At 48.2% G+C, this 15,478-nt stretch overlaps 1 protein-coding gene across 2 annotated transcripts in view; it reads right to left on the bottom strand.

The window, feature by feature from the left end:
* LOC309554229 (E3 ubiquitin/ISG15 ligase TRIM25-like) overlaps positions 1–7,970 on the bottom strand; it is a gene marked incomplete at its 5' end in the record, with an annotated part of 201,579 nt that extends 193,609 nt beyond the window's left edge. For both annotated transcript variants that reach the window (XM_082255865.1, XM_082255864.1), the window contains one exon: positions 7,076–7,970. In XM_082255865.1, the coding sequence (XP_082111991.1) occupies positions 7,076–7,970 (895 nt within the window). The remainder of the gene's footprint in view (positions 1–7,075) is intronic.
* Positions 7,971–15,478: the final 7,508 nt, after the last annotated feature.

The following is a 15,478-nucleotide window of genomic DNA, read 5'->3' as shown; positions in this document are numbered from 1 at the left end:
AATCCTTTCACCACCACCATACATAGTACAACTGTCAGATGGAAGCAATCAGGTGGCTGCACAGCCGTCCAATCACTTCCACATTCCCCCCTGGGCGTGCTCCCGCCATGTTTCCTGGCCTCATCGGCAGACCTGTGACCGGCATGGTGGGGCCACCAAGTAGAGGGAATGGAGATCAGCAAATGTCCATTCTCTGATCTCCGCTTCCTGCTAATGACCCGGAAGTGATGTATAAAATGTCACTTCTGATCCTCACTGTCACTTTCACCAGCCGGCAGGGAAGAAGCTAACGGAGTGCGATCTGTGCTCCATAAGCTATAATGGAAGATAGGTGGGACATTAGGGCTCTTTCATACCCCTGATGTCTCATTAAAGAGAACCTGTCACCCAAAAAAGCATCACATTGTCCCCATGTGATAAAAAAAAAGTTTACTCTAAGAGAAATGTAAAAAAATTAAAAGTTACACCCAAGCACTTAAAGTCAGCCCCCCAAAATCTTTGGGTGCCCCTCCCCCCATACATGCATGAATGTAAATGCACATAGTTACATAGTAGGTGAGGTTGAATAAAGACAATAGTCCATCCAGTTCAACCTGTGTAGGTGTGTGTGGCTGTAATCATCTCACATACCCCTCAATGTTCTGATCCTTGAGATGTACGTCTAATAGTCTTTTGAAAGCCACCATACTACCCGCAGAAACCACCTCTTGTGGCAGAGAATTCCACAATCTTGTAGCCCTAACAGTAAAGAACCCCCCACGTTGCCCGAGGTTAAAATGCTTCTCCTCCAATCGCATTGTATGCCCCCCGAGTCCTCATGCAATCCCTTCGACTGAACAGCTTTTTTTCTAAGCTGAGATCCCCATTGAGATATTTAAAAATTGCTATCATGTCCCCCCCTCAGGCGTCTCTTCTCCAGGGAGAATAAATCAAGCGATTGCAGACGCTCCTCATAATCAAGGTCCTCCAATCCACTAATTAGTTTAGTTGCCCTTCTCTGGACTCTCTCCAGCTCCAACACATCCCTTCTGAGGACTGGCGACCAGAACTGGACAGAATACTCCACATGCGGTCGGACCAGAGTTTTATAAAGTGGAAGGATTATAGTCTTATCTCTGGAATACATCCCTTTCTTTATGCATGCTAATATTCTGCTAGCCTTGGCAGCTGCTGCTTGACATTGCATGCTGTTGCCTAGTCTATCATCAACCAAGACTCCCAGATCCTTCTCCATTTTTGATTCCCCCAAGGGTTCCCCTCCTAACGTGTATTGTGTTTTTATGTTTCTAGTCCCCAAGTGCAAAACCTTACACTTCTCCACGTTAAACCTCATTTGCCAAGTCGTTGCCCACTCCGTTATTTTGTCCAGGTCATTCTGTAGGATATCTGCTTCATGCTGTGCAGTTATTGCCCTGCCTAATTTTGTGTCATCTGCAAAAACTGATATCGAACTACTGATCCTGTCCTCAATGCGGTTTATGAATAAATTGAACAAGGTTGGTCCTAGGACTGAGCCTTGGGGGACCCCGCTTACTACCTCAGACCAGTCTGAGTATGCACTGTTTATTACCACCCTTTGGACACACCCTTTTAGCCAGTTCCATATCCAAGAGCAAACCCTGCTGTCGATACCTGCAGACCTTATTTTATAAATTAAGCGCTTATGGGGAACTGTATAAAACGCCTTAGCGAAATCTAGGTACACCACATCCACTGGTCTGCCCCTATCTAGCTCACAGCTCACCTCCTCGTAGAATGTTAAGAGATTGGTTTGACAAGAACACCCATTTGTAAACCCGTGCTTGTTACTACTGATGATGCTGTTGTCCTTAGCAAACTCTACGATATAGTCCCTTATGATCCCCTCCAGAAGTTTACATACTACTGATGTCAGACTGACAGGCCTATAATTTCCCGGTATATGCCTCTGACCCTTTTTGAATTTTGGAATCACATTGGCTTTCCTCCACTCCCCTGGTACATCTCCTGTCCTAATACTGTCCGCAAAGATCAGGAACAGTGGTGTGGATATAACCTTACTGAGTTCCTTGAGTACTCTCGGATGTACATCATCAGGGCCTGATGATTTGTTTGTGTTAAGTTTATCCAGCCTTTCCCTGATTTCACCCTCTGTTAGCCATAGTGGCAAGTCCTGTGTATTACTACTAACCATACAGTCATGGTCAGTGTACCCCATACAGTCATGGTCAGTGTACCCCTCCGTTTCCGGTGTAAATACTGACGAGAAAAAAGCATTCAGCACAGTTGCTTTTTCAGTGTCCTCTGTAACCATCCTCCCATCATTGTTAGTTATGTGTGCAATATGCTCTGCCCTAGTTTTTTTGCTGTTGATATACTTAAAGAATTTCTTTGGATTTTTTTTACTATCCTCCGCTATTTGTCTCTCAAAGTCTATTTTAGCCATCTTGATTTCGTGTTTACACTTCTTATTTGCCTCCTTGTATTGGTCAAAATCCAATACTGTGCCTTCTGATTTATATTTCCTGAAGGCCAATTTTTTTCCCCTAATAAGTTTTTTAAACGCTACGGTTTAGCCAGCCAGGTTTGGCTTTGTCTCTTCTAAATTTATTTCCCATAGGAATGCACTGCAAGATGCCTTTGCTTAATATGTTCCTAAAGCATTCCCATTTTTCCTCTGTGGTCAGGGATCCCAGGGTTCGGTCCCAGTTTACCCTTTCCATCAATGAGTACAATTTTGGAAAGTTTGCCCTTCTGAAATTTAGGGTTCTTATGTTCCCCACTTGCCTTGCTATATTGTTATTTACGCTAAATGTGATCAGCCTGTGATCGCTAGAGCCCAGGTTGTCCTGGACTCCTACCTCCGAGATTAGGTCTGGGTCATTAGTGATCAATAGATCCAGGATTGCGTTTTCTCTAGTAGGAGAATCCACTAGCTGTGACATGTAATTATCCTGTAAGGTTTCCGTGAATAGACGGGCCTTATGTGAGTGTGTAGTCCCCTCTCCCCAGTCAATGTCGGGATAATTGAAGTCCCCCAATATGATGATTGATCCTAGCTTTGCCACTTTACCCAAAAGTGCTAAAAATTCCAGCTCTACCTCCTCCCCTTGTTTAGGTGGCCTATAGCAAACCCCCACAATTACTTTTCCCTTTTCCCCTTCCCTATGGAGTTCTACCCATACGGATTCTAACTCCATACTCATCCCTTCCGTAATGTCACTCCTCTCAATCACCTTTACATTGTTCTTGACGTAGAGACATACCACTCCCCCTCTTTTTCCTACCCTGTCCTTCCGGTACACCGAATACCCTTGGATATTTGCCAGCCAGTCATGTGAGGGGTCGAACCAAGTCTCCGCTATTCCAACAAGGTCTACGTCCTCCTCATGTACTAACATTTCCAACTCATCCATTTTATTAGCTAGGCTCCTGGCATTAGCATATACCCCTCTTAGTTTTACGGAAGTTAAACGTGATTGGTGGTTATGTTTATTCCTGTTTGGTCTGAGGTTCTCCCGCACAGACCTACCGATTGACATTGTGGACCTACTGTTGCTGCTGACCCTACAACTGCCTTCAGTCCTTTGCTCCCTCCTGACTCTACTTCTGAGCCCTCCCCCCGTCTCCTAGTTTAAAAGCCCCTCCAACTTGGTGGCCATCTTTCTCCCCAAAAGAGCTGTACATTCCCCATTAAGGTGCAGCCCATCCTTACTAAAGAGCCGGTAGCCGACTGAGAAGTCAGCCCAGTTCTCCAGGAACCCAAACCCCTCCTTCCTACACCAGTTCCTCAGCCACTTGTTAAGTTCCCTAATCTCCTTCTGCCTCTCTTGTGTGGCTCGAGGTACAGGAGAAAACCACCTTGGAGGTCTTTTTCCTCAATTACCCAAGTCCCTGAAATCGTTCTTTAGGATCCTCCACCTACCTTTAACTTTGTCGTCATTAGTGCCCACATGCACCATGACCGCTGGGTCATCCCCAGCCCCGCACAATAATCTGTCTGCCAGATCTGCGATGTGCCGAACGCGGGCGCCCAGTAAACAACATACTGTTCGGTTCACAAGCTCCTTTTTAACAGATTGCCCTCTTGATAATGGAGTCCCCAACTACCACAACCTTTCCTGAGTTACGGCCCCCTTTCTTCCTGGAGCCGCCCCTCCCCTGGCAGCTGGGGGAGGGTGCATGCTCCAGCTCTGCCACCCCTGAGTTGATATCCCTCTCAACCTGCAAATCGGCAAATATGTTAGGGTGTACCAACTCAGGACGGGCCTCCCTGACACTCCTCCCACTAACATTCCTAACAGTCACCCAGCTGCGTACCTCTGCTGCTTGCGTCTCCTCTATTCCTCCCTCCTCTATGCTGGCCCCTGCCAGCGCCTGATGGGTCATGTCCAAGCTCCTTTCCAGGTTGTTGATGCGACGCAGTCTTGCCACTGTGTTCTCTAGATCCACGATGTGGGCTTCCAGAGCAACAAGTCGCTCACATCTTGCACAGCAGTATTCGTCCTCGATTGGTTCATCAAGAAACTCATACATGGCGCAAGAAGTGCACTGAGTGGCATCCCCAATCCTGTCGGACATTATTACCCACTACTCTATGGGGATAATATTAACAACCTGCTCTTCCTTACCTACACTACCACTAACTCCCCTGGTACAAAACCTGGGGTACTCACCAGTCGCTAATATACTAACCAGTCACTAAGATACAACAGACGCAAAGATACTCACCAGTCGCAAGATACTCACCAGTCGCAAAGAAACTCACCCGTCGCAAAGAAACTCACCCGTCGCAAAGAAACTCACCCGTCGCAAAGAAACTCACCCGTCGCAAGGAAACTCACCCGTCGCAAGGAAACTCACCCGTCGCAAGGAAACTCACCCGTCGCAAGGAATCTCACCCGTCGCAAGGAATCTCACCCGTCGCAAGGAAACTCACCCGTCGCAAGGAAACTCACCCGTCGCAAGGAAACTCACATGTCAGGGACATCTACACACAAGGCCATTGATTGCACCACACATTACATATCACCACACACCATGGACTCAGATCAATAACTCTCCGCCCATTTCTCACGGTTATCTCTAAACTGATGACCTGTAGGGGATTATAAAGTGTCTCCTATGGAAAATATAAGGCACCGAAGTTTGTCCCCATTTCACAGGCACACACAATTTTAAGGTTTGCCATGTTGGGTATCTATTTACTCGGTACAACCTCATCTTTTATCTTTTACCAAAAATGTGGGTCATTTATTGTGTCTGTGTGCCCTAAAATTATTTTTAGTGTTTTATTTACTGAAATTTAGTGCTTAATAAACTGTTGTGCTAATATTGTGTGACATACAAAATTGGGACTAACACCATTTTATTCTCTGGAGTGTCTGCTTTCAGAAAATAGATCATGTTTGGGGGTTTTATCTAATCTTCAAGACTAAAACGATTTTTTATACATGCATGCAAAAAAATGCAAAAAAGGTTCTGGCAGAGAAAGGATTGAAGGGAATCTGTCATGAGAGAATCATGGGAGCAGCCATTGATGAACCCTCCTTATGAGAATGCAAGTTCCCTGGCTGTCATACTGATGCTTTCCCTTCAATACTGTCTCAGTCTCTGACCCAGAACAAGTATAGAGAGAAGGAATTCTGACACTTCTCTGATTCTTATTCCCAGCATGCTTGTTCCGGGTTGGAGACTCAAAGAGGAAAAAAACAAACAAAAACAAAAATAAGATATATTGGAGCTTACCAATCCTTAGATGTGGTGGCTGCATTAGTCTTCTGTTTTTCCCCTTTATTATCCTCTGTTGATCCTGCCAGTGACACACTTCCTGTCTTAGGGTGGCTCCTCTATCTATGGAGTGGCAGTGGAGACCCCCTCGGACATCAGCATTGTCTGGAGGGGGTGACTAAAAAATTAAAGGAGAACTCCAGATAACACTTTATTAGCCGTTACACCAACATTCGTGTCTCCTTTTGGGATAAAGGTTTTCCATCAAGGAAAAAAAAGCTGATCATTGTAAGCACCCCTGTCAGTGGTAAATGGTTTGTCTCAATCCTCTAACTGACACTTCTGCTGGACAGATTGATCTGTTATAGGAAGTTGGGAAATAACAGCAGAACCAACAGGTAAAAGAAGGAAGTTACAGGGGGGACTCTGAAAAACAAAGACTGCGGTGTTCATGTCAGTGACAGACGCCATCATATCTGTCATTTTTTATTTTCTCTTTACTATCAATTTATATATTCTTACATTACACACAGCCAGGGAACTAGCATTTTCAGGAGGCCTGCAATGGCAGTCCTCATACTTCTCCAAGGAGTCACCATTTCCTCCAATCATCGGCTGATCAATGAACCAATCCCACCACCCGTCCCTGTGATGTCACTAGACTGTGGGCGGAGTTCTAACATCTCCCCCCTCCCCCCACATATCTTTAGCCAACCTCTGTATACCCATAACCCAGCATGGAGGGGCTCAGTGAAGGTGGTGGTGAAGGTGTGGATGTGTCGGATCGGGTCACACAGATCGTAAACGGAGATCCGCCCGGCCTCATAATCCAGATCTATCCTGACTCTGTTACTGGAGAGATTGGTGGGTAAGAGGTTCCATCTAATGTCATGTATCGCCCAATACTGATTATTATACCTGCCCAATCCCCAGGACTTCTTACTCCTTCCCATCCCTGACTGCCCCCTTCTCCTGTTTCTACTGGGGTAACACATCCCGACCATCCAGATCTCTGACCCCCCGACATCCGCATCCCAGTAATGTCTCCCTGAGGAAAAACTCTGACTGCTCATCACCTGAGACCAATACTGGGAGCTCTCTGATGTTTCTGAGGGATTCTGGTCTATATCCGACCAGGATACAGTTTTCCCATCATCTGATATCTGTAGATCATTATTAGCTGTGTTTCCATCCAGTAATATGTCTGCAGCTCCCTGTATATAGAAGTATACATTTACCTCTCTTATTATATCAGATAAACCTGTGTGTAAGACCCCCGCCACATCCAGACCACCTCCATCATGGAGGAGTTTCTCATGTCTCTCTCTGTCCTCATTATCTCCATCCTCAGTATCACACAAGTCACCTGTGTCTGATTCCTGTAAGACAGTCAGTGGATCCGTCATGTTACACAGCTCCTCAATGTGACGAATCTTCCTGGACAGCTCCTCCTTCTTTATTTCCAGATCCCGGAGGAAATCCAACATGGAGATTAAATTCTGCTCTGCCCGCCCGGAGATGTCCCTCTTTACTCTCTTCTCCAGGTCTTCCAGACGTCTCCTGAGCTCTATAAACAGGGCAGTGACTCTCTCGGTGTCACCAGCTGCTTCTTCTTCTACTTTCCTCCTGTGCTCCTCCAGACTCTGGACTCTTTCCTCCTTCTCCTCTCTCTTTGTCAGAAGTTTCTGCAGAACATTCCTCAGTGTCTCCTTCTTCTTCTCAGAAGCCTCATCCATTATATCCACCTGGTGTCCCCGATGTTCTCCAGCCAAACTGCAGGAAACACAGATACAGGTCTTATCCTCAGTGCAGTAATACTCCAGGATCTTCTTATGGACGGAGCATTTCCTGCTCTCCATGGACAAAGTGGGGTCACATAAGATGTGTTCTGGGGACTTTGTGTGGACTTTCAGGTGTTTCTCACACAGAGAAACCTCACAGTGTAGACAGGATCTAACAGCAGGTACTGGAGATTCCACACAGTGAGTACAGAAGACCCCAGTTTTCTCCTGACCTGGCTGAGCAGACAGGAAAGTCTCTGCTATGTTACGCAGTGTTGTATTCGTCTGCAATGCAGGACGATCCGGAAACTTCTTTCTGCATTCAGGACAGGAATATCCTCCAGACCCCTCCTGTGTATCCAGCACACCATCAATACAGACCCGGCAGAAGTTGTGACCACATCTCAGGGTTACAGGATCTGTATAAATGTTCAGACAGACGGAACATTCCAGCTCAGCTCTCAGATCTGCAGACGCCATCGCTGACAGCAGAAGAGAAATGAAAGTCTGGAGCTAGAAATACAATTGAACCGGTTACAACTGGTCTGCACAGGGTGGGGCTGAGCTCAGCTCTCTGTTGATTTGTTAACCACTTCTGAACCGGAAGGATTTGCCCTCTTAATGACCAGACTCTATTTTACGATTCGGCACTGCATTATTTTAACGGACAATTGCACAGTCATGCAAGGCTATACCCATACAAAATGTGTCTTTTTTTCCCCCACAAACAGAGCTTTCTTTTGGTGGTATTTGATCACCTGTGCAATTTTTAATTTTTGCGCTATAAACAAAAAAAAGAGCGACAATTTTGAAAAAAAAAAAAAACGATATTTTCACATTCTGCTATATAACATTCCAAAAAAAAAAAAAATTATAATTTTTTTAACATTTTAAGCCAATTTGTTTTCTGCTACATATTTTTGGTAAAAAAAAAAAACTCAATAAGCGTATTTTGATTGGTTTGCACAAAAGTTATTGCGTCTACTAACTACGGGAAAGATTTATGTCATTTTTATTGTTTTTTTTTTTTTTTTACTAGCAATGGCAGTAAACTGCGATTTGTTTTTTTTTTTGCAGGACTGCGACATTGCGGCAGACAGATCGGACCCCTGACTGACATTTTTGACACTTTTGGGGGGACCAGTGACATTACTACAGTAATCAGTGCTAAAAATATGCACTGTGACTGTAATAATGACTTTGGCAGGGAAGGTATTAACACTATGGGTGATCAAGGGGTTAAATGTATGCCTAAAGTGCTTACTGACTTGTGTGTGGGGGGGAGGGGGATTCTGTGACAGGCGCAGAGATTGCAGTGTGAGCTTAGCTGACACTGCTGATCTGTCCCTGCCTGTCTTCACAGAAGATCTGCCTGCTTTTGCCTCGTACACACGCAACGATTATCGGCCGACCGATCATCCGACTTTTGTCCAGAGTTGTGTTTTGTTGGATGGAATGTGCCTAGACTGCACACAAATTTTCTTGGCCAACAAAAATCTACTTCAGAAGTGATGTCATGTGATGGTTTACTTTCCGTGTGTTTTTTCTTCTCTGAACATGCCCAGTCTTGCTCATCAGATTTTTGTCTGCCCAAATCTGTACTGACTGACGGAAAATCGGCCGTTGTGTTGACGGCCAACAAAAATTTTATAACCTGCACACCAGATTTTATTCGGCCGAAAAGTCGGAGTCGGTTGTCGAAAGCATCATACTAAAGCTGGATACACACTATACAACTTTTGTTGGTAGATTTCCTTCAGATTTACCTTCAACTATGTAGTGCAAGGGCCTGCCTGACTGCATACAAATTGAAAGTGTTTAGATTTGACCTCATATTATATGGTTTTGGTAAATCTAAAGGAAAAAATCTAAAGACAATTGTATAGTGTGTATGGCCCATTACAAGCCGAAAATCGTCCGATCGGACGTTGGCCGAAAATTCCCGGCCAATAATCGATGCGTGTGTACGAGGCATTAGTTTACATAAGCAGGTGAATTTCTCACCTCCGCTCCTCCCACGGCCCATCTCCCGCTGTATCTAAACACAGCATGAGCTCTGCTCCGCCGGTGCGTGCGCGCCGCTGAAACCACATGCACTCCAGTCACGTAGTACTACGTGACTGGACCCAGCTGAGCCGCCCTGCTTCAGTAAAAAGGTGGCGGGTGGTAGGCAAGGGGTTAACAAAACTTTTGATGTCAGAATAAAGCCCCGTACACACGTACCGATCGTCGGCCGACCGATCGGCCGTCTTTTGTCTAGGGCTGTCGGTGTCTGTTGAAAAGTGCAAAAGACTGCACACGAATTTTGTCGGCCAACAACAGCCGACTGCAGAAGTGATGTCATGTGATGGTTAACTTTCCCTGTGTTTTTTCTTTTCTGAGCATGCCCAGTCTTGCAAATCTGCTGTCTGTCGGCCGAATTCTGTACTGACTGGCGAACAATCGGCCGTTCTGGTGTCGGCATAAAAAATTTTTAAAGCCTGCACAACAGATTCTGTTCGGCCGAAAATGCGCTGTCGGCTGTCGGAAGCATCATACTAACAAGCCTGCAATCGGCCGATCGGTCGTCAGCCGAATCTTTACGGCCGACAATCGGTACGTGTGTACGGGCTTTAAGACAAGCCCCATGATTGTGTACATTTACAATGATAAAAATCGATTTAATTAATTGTGGAGTGACAATGCCTTTCTTCCAGCATTCATATCCACAGACCACATCCGGGGTGCAGCATCTAGATGTAGGGTACATGGGCCTTTCTTTTCCAGCAGCAAGCCTGTTATACACCCAGAGATGAAGAGAAGGTGGTGGAGTGTCTAACCAAGTCTTCATCCTCCTCCTCCTCCTCTGTCTCCCAGAAGCAGAAACGCTTGAAGTCATCAGTAGCTGCTAAAGCTCCATGTTCTTCCTCCTCATCCACAGATACTCATTTCATTGCCCCACCAATTGGCATGGAGGAGTCAGCTGAGATATTTCAGCATAGGGATGAGCTTCGAGTTCGAGTCGAAGGTAAGTTTGACTTGAACATCGCTCACTCATCAAATGACGAACAAATGTGCTTCTTCGTGGGAAATTTGAGTTTCCCATATTGCAATGCATGGGCGCCGCACGTTATGTGATTGGCCAAAGCATGCACCCTGACCTCATGCTTTGGCCAATCAAATGATCTCTGCCATTATTGGACTAAAGACAGGCTGCCTTTAGCCAATCATAGCTCAGGGGCCAAGTACACGCCCCGCACTACATAAAAGCGGCTCTCGCAGCCGCAGCGTGTAGTGTCATTGTGCGGGCGATGGGACAGGGACGCGATTCAGGCAGGAAGAGAGTAATTTTTTTGGAGTTTTTCAAACATTGCAGAGACATTGCTAGCAGTGTAGGGAGGGCCAGAATGTGTGTCAGGCTGGGTGAGATATCTTTGATTACATCCATGGCTGGTACAAGAATTTTTGACACCCTAGGCGAAACTTCATTTTGCCACCCCCCCCCGTCTTAATGGCAGCGGCTGTGGTGGGATGGGTGGCAGCAGTGTTGGGATGGGATCAGTGGCAGCTGTGGTGGGGGGATGGTATTAATGGCAGAAGTGGTGGGGGAGGGGGGAATTTGATCAGTGGCAGCGGTGGTGGGGGGGTGGTATTAATGGCAGAAGTGGTGGGGGAGGGGGGAATTGGATCAGTGGGGGGGTTGGGATGTGATGAGTGGCAGCGATGGTGGAATTGGAAGAGTGGCAGCGGTGGTGCGATAAGGGATGGGTGGCAGCGGTGATGGGATGAGTGGCAGAGGTTTTGAGTGGAAGTGGTGGTGGGGGATGGGTAGCAGCAGTGGTGGGATGGAATCGGTGGTGGGATGGGATGGATGGCAGCGGTGGTGGGGGATGGGTGGCAGCGGAGGTGGGGGATGGGATGAGTGGCAGCGGAGGTGGGGGATGAGATGGGTGGCAGCGGTGGTGGGATGGGATGAGTGGCAGAGGTGGGGGGATGGGATGAGTGGTAGCGGTGGTGGTATGGGATGGGTGGCAGCGGTGGTGGGGGGTGGGAGGCAGTAGTGGTGGGGGATGGGATGGGTGGCAGCGGTGGTGGGGGATGGGAGGCCGTAGTGGTGGGGGATGGGATGAGTGGCAGCGGTGGTGGGGGATGGGATGAGTGGCAGCGGTGTAGGGATGGGGTGGGATGAGAGGCAGCAGGGATGGGATGAGTGGCAGAGGTGGTGGGATGGGATGAGTAGCAGCGATGGTGGGATGAGTGGCAGCAGGGATTGGATGGGATGGGATAAGTGAAAGCAGGGATGGGATGGGATGAGCGGCAGCAGGGATGGGATGGGATGAGTGGAAGCTGGGATGGAATGAGTGGAAGCAGGGATGGGATGGGATGGGTGGCAGCAGGGATGGGATGGTGTGGGATGAGTGGCAGCAGGGATGGGATGGGATGAGCGGCTGATGGGATGGGATGAGTGGCAGCAAGAATGGGATGGGATGAGCGGAAGCAGGGATGGGATGGGTGGCAGCAGGGGTGGGATGGGATGAGTGGCAGCAGGGATGGGATGGGATAAGTGGCAGCAGGGATGGGTGGCAGCAGGGATAGGATGAGTGGCAGCAGGGATGGGATGGGATGGGTTGAGTGGCAGCAGGGATGGGATGGGATGAGTGGAAGCAGGGATTCAGGGGGATAGGAATGAGATCAGTGGCAGTACCATCCCCCATCACAGGTCTCATCCCTATCCCCCCCATCACCTCTATGGCAGGAGCGATAAGGATGAGACCTGTGGTGGAGGGCCTGGTAATTACTCACTATGTCAGCCGGTGGCTTCCTCATCCATCTCTTCCTGTGCCTCCAGTGCTGGCTCTGATAATATGGGACTCCACGCAGAGCTCCTCCCCCTTACCGCTATTGGTTGTCAGCTAGTCACCTGACTTTGTCCTTCAGTTTCCTCCTCCGTACAGGCTACACGGCTTCTCTATGGAGAGAATGGGCAGTGACAGTGCTCAGCCTCCCCAGCAGCGAGTAAGCAGGTGATGAACGGGCAGCACAGACAGCAGGCGCCCCCCTCCCCCACAGTTGCAGAATGGGCGAGCGACTGCCTGCCCTCTAGTTGCAGCCCTGGCAGCGCCCCCCGACTGGTGTGCGCTCTAGGCCGGCGCCTACCTCGCCTATAGGTGGCGCTGGCCCTGATTACATCATATCAGGTCATTGAGTATCTATTGATCAGTTGCATATACCCTATATTGATCTGTATCAACGTCCTGTCCGAAAGGCCGAGAAGGAGAGGCCGACGCTCACAGACAATGAAAAGAGGGCAAGCAGCCTCTGTGTCCATTGTGAAAAGTGGTGGTCACAGTCGACATAGTGCATCCTCTGCAGGCAGAGCAGGCCCGTCCTTTATTTCCGGTGCTGCCCGTGCTTATCAGCCGCAACATGTGGAAGAGTTGGTGGAGTTGATCAATAAGCCGTCCTCATCCTCCTCGTCCTCTGACACTCACGCTCCCAGTAATTTGCCATCCATCGCAGCTGCCAATGCGGCCCATTTCACAGGCTCCTTCTCCACAGCTACTCCTTCAGTCGCCCCACCATCATGCACGGAGGAGTCCCCTGAACTATTCGATCATAGTGTCAGTGACATGCTCTTGGAAGATGTGCAGCAATTTAAAAGCTGTGATGTTGTTTCCCAGGTTGATGAAGGGAATAACGTGAGCCTAGAGAGAGGGGGTGACAATGACGGACAAGAAACCAGCAGTCCTGTTGCCACAGCTGAAGCATATTGCCAAGCTTGCTCCAGTGATGAGGAGGGAGGGGATGATGAGGTCACTGACTGTACTTGGGCACCTGACAGGATGGAGGAGGGGAAGGATGAGGAGGACGCACAATGGCAACCAGGCAGGATATGCTCCCGGGGCCACCATAGCAGTAGCCAACCTACTGCATCACAGCACATAGCTCCACAGGTGCAGGGTGCTGCAAAATACCTGCAGACTCCAAAAAGTTCATTAGTGTGGGCTTTTTTCAGCATCTGTGCAGTAGACCACAACGTTACTGCTTGCAATATCTGTCTAGCCACCAGCCGCTTTGGCACCACATGCTTGACAAGGCATATGATGACCTGCCATGCAGTCCGTTGGCAACAGCACCTGAAAGAGGCACCAGATCAAAACAAGCATACATCACCTTGCTCCTCATCTGCGATCTCTAACCCTATTATACCTCATGCCTTCTCAAATACCAGCATTGAGAGGGATGATGGTATAGCAATGAGTGGCACAGAGACTTGCACCCAATCTGCTAGTAGTACACCATCACTTGATTTGAGCAGCAGGCAAATTTCACTACCCCAGTTGCTGAACCATAGAAAGAAGAAAGAAATACTGTCCCAGCCATCCATATGCTCAGAGACTTAATGCTAGCTTGGCCAAATTGCTATCATTACAGTTGCTGCCTTTTCATCTGGTAGACTTGGCTCCCTTTCGCAAATTTGTGGAATGTGCTGCACCACAATGAAAGGTCCCAAAAAGGCATTTATTTTCCGGCTCCCTACTGTCATGTGAAAGGAAGTGTTTTGGCCTCGTTGGAGGAAGGTGCACATTACTGCTGACTATTGGTCCATGGTTCTACCACATCTGGCTACTCCACCACCTCATCCTCCATGTCCTCTTCTGCTCAATTGTCCTCTGCAGCAGAAGTGCTCCCTAAGCGTTCAAGGGGCTACGCAAGCAGTCAGGCTAAAAGATGCCATGCTGTGCTTCAGTTGGTCTGTCTAGGGGATAGGAGTCACACCGGTGCAGAGATTCTGTCAGCTCTGCAGGGGCAGGCTCAGAGATGGTTGACGCCATGACAGCTTGAGCCAGGAATGGTTGTATGCGATAATGGCACTAACCTTCTCTCCGCCCTCTGATAGGGACACTTGACACATGTTCCATGCTTTGCACATGCTCTGAATCTGGTGGTGCAGCATTTCTTGAGCAGATACCCGGGCTTCCAAGATCTCCTGGGGCAGACCAGGAAAGTCTGTGGCCATTTCCACGGTTCGTTCAATGCCAGTGCTCACTTATCTGACATTCAATGGGAATTCAACCTGCCCACCAACCGCCTCATTTGTGACATGCCCACCAGGTGGAACTCAACGTTGGCAATGCTGCAGTGGCTGCACACACAGCAGAGGGCCATCAATAAGTACCTGTGTGAGTATGGCACAAGGACAGGGTCAGGGGAGCTTGGCTTTTTTTCACCACGCCAGTGGCTTTTGATTAAGGATGCATACATTATCCTGTCACCATATGAGGAGGCCACAAGGATGGTGAGCCGGGACGATGCATGCATCAGTGACACTATCCCGCTAGTCTACCTGCTGGAGCACACGCTGCATGGAATCATGGACAGGGCACTTGAGGCAGAACAGCGGGAGGAAGAGGAGGACTTCCTTTCCTCACAAGGCCCCCTTTATGCAGATATCATTCCTGCAGGGCCACAAAACACACAGGAGGAAGAGGAGGAGGAGGATTTCGGCAGCATGGATGTAAAGGAAGAGGATAGCATACAGCAGTCTTCAAGGGATGGTTTTGATTCCCCAGAAACCATAGGAGTTGTACGTTGTTGGGGACAGTTTGCTCCTGCTGACAATGTCATCCTTAGTGACCCAGAGGACTCAAAAGCTCATGCCTCCTCCAATTTACGTTGCATGGGCTCCCTGATTCTGCAAAGCCTGCAAAAGGACCAGAGGATTCGTGCTTTCAAGGAGAGGGATGATTACTGGTTGGCAACCCTTCTTGATCCATGTTACAAGGGTAAAGTTGCAGAGCTCACCCTGCCTTTGCAGAGGGAGCAGAGGATGAAACATCTTGAGTAGACCTTGAAAAAAAATGTGTGTACCACCTTTCCAGGCACTGGGAGGTCAACATTCTCCGGACGTGTTTCTGAGGCATCGTTCAGCCAAAGGAGGAGTGGTGGAAAAGGCAGCTGGCTGACTGATGCCTTTAAACAGTTCTTTAGTCCTCAGCAGCAGCCAG

The sequence above is a fragment of the Pelophylax lessonae genome (genome assembly GCF_965119305.1).
Source record: "Pelophylax lessonae genome assembly, chromosome: 4".
Lineage (NCBI taxonomy): Eukaryota > Metazoa > Chordata > Amphibia > Anura > Ranidae > Pelophylax > Pelophylax lessonae.
Note: the sequence above shows the minus strand (reverse complement) of the source record. Positions and strands in the feature narration are given on the sequence as shown.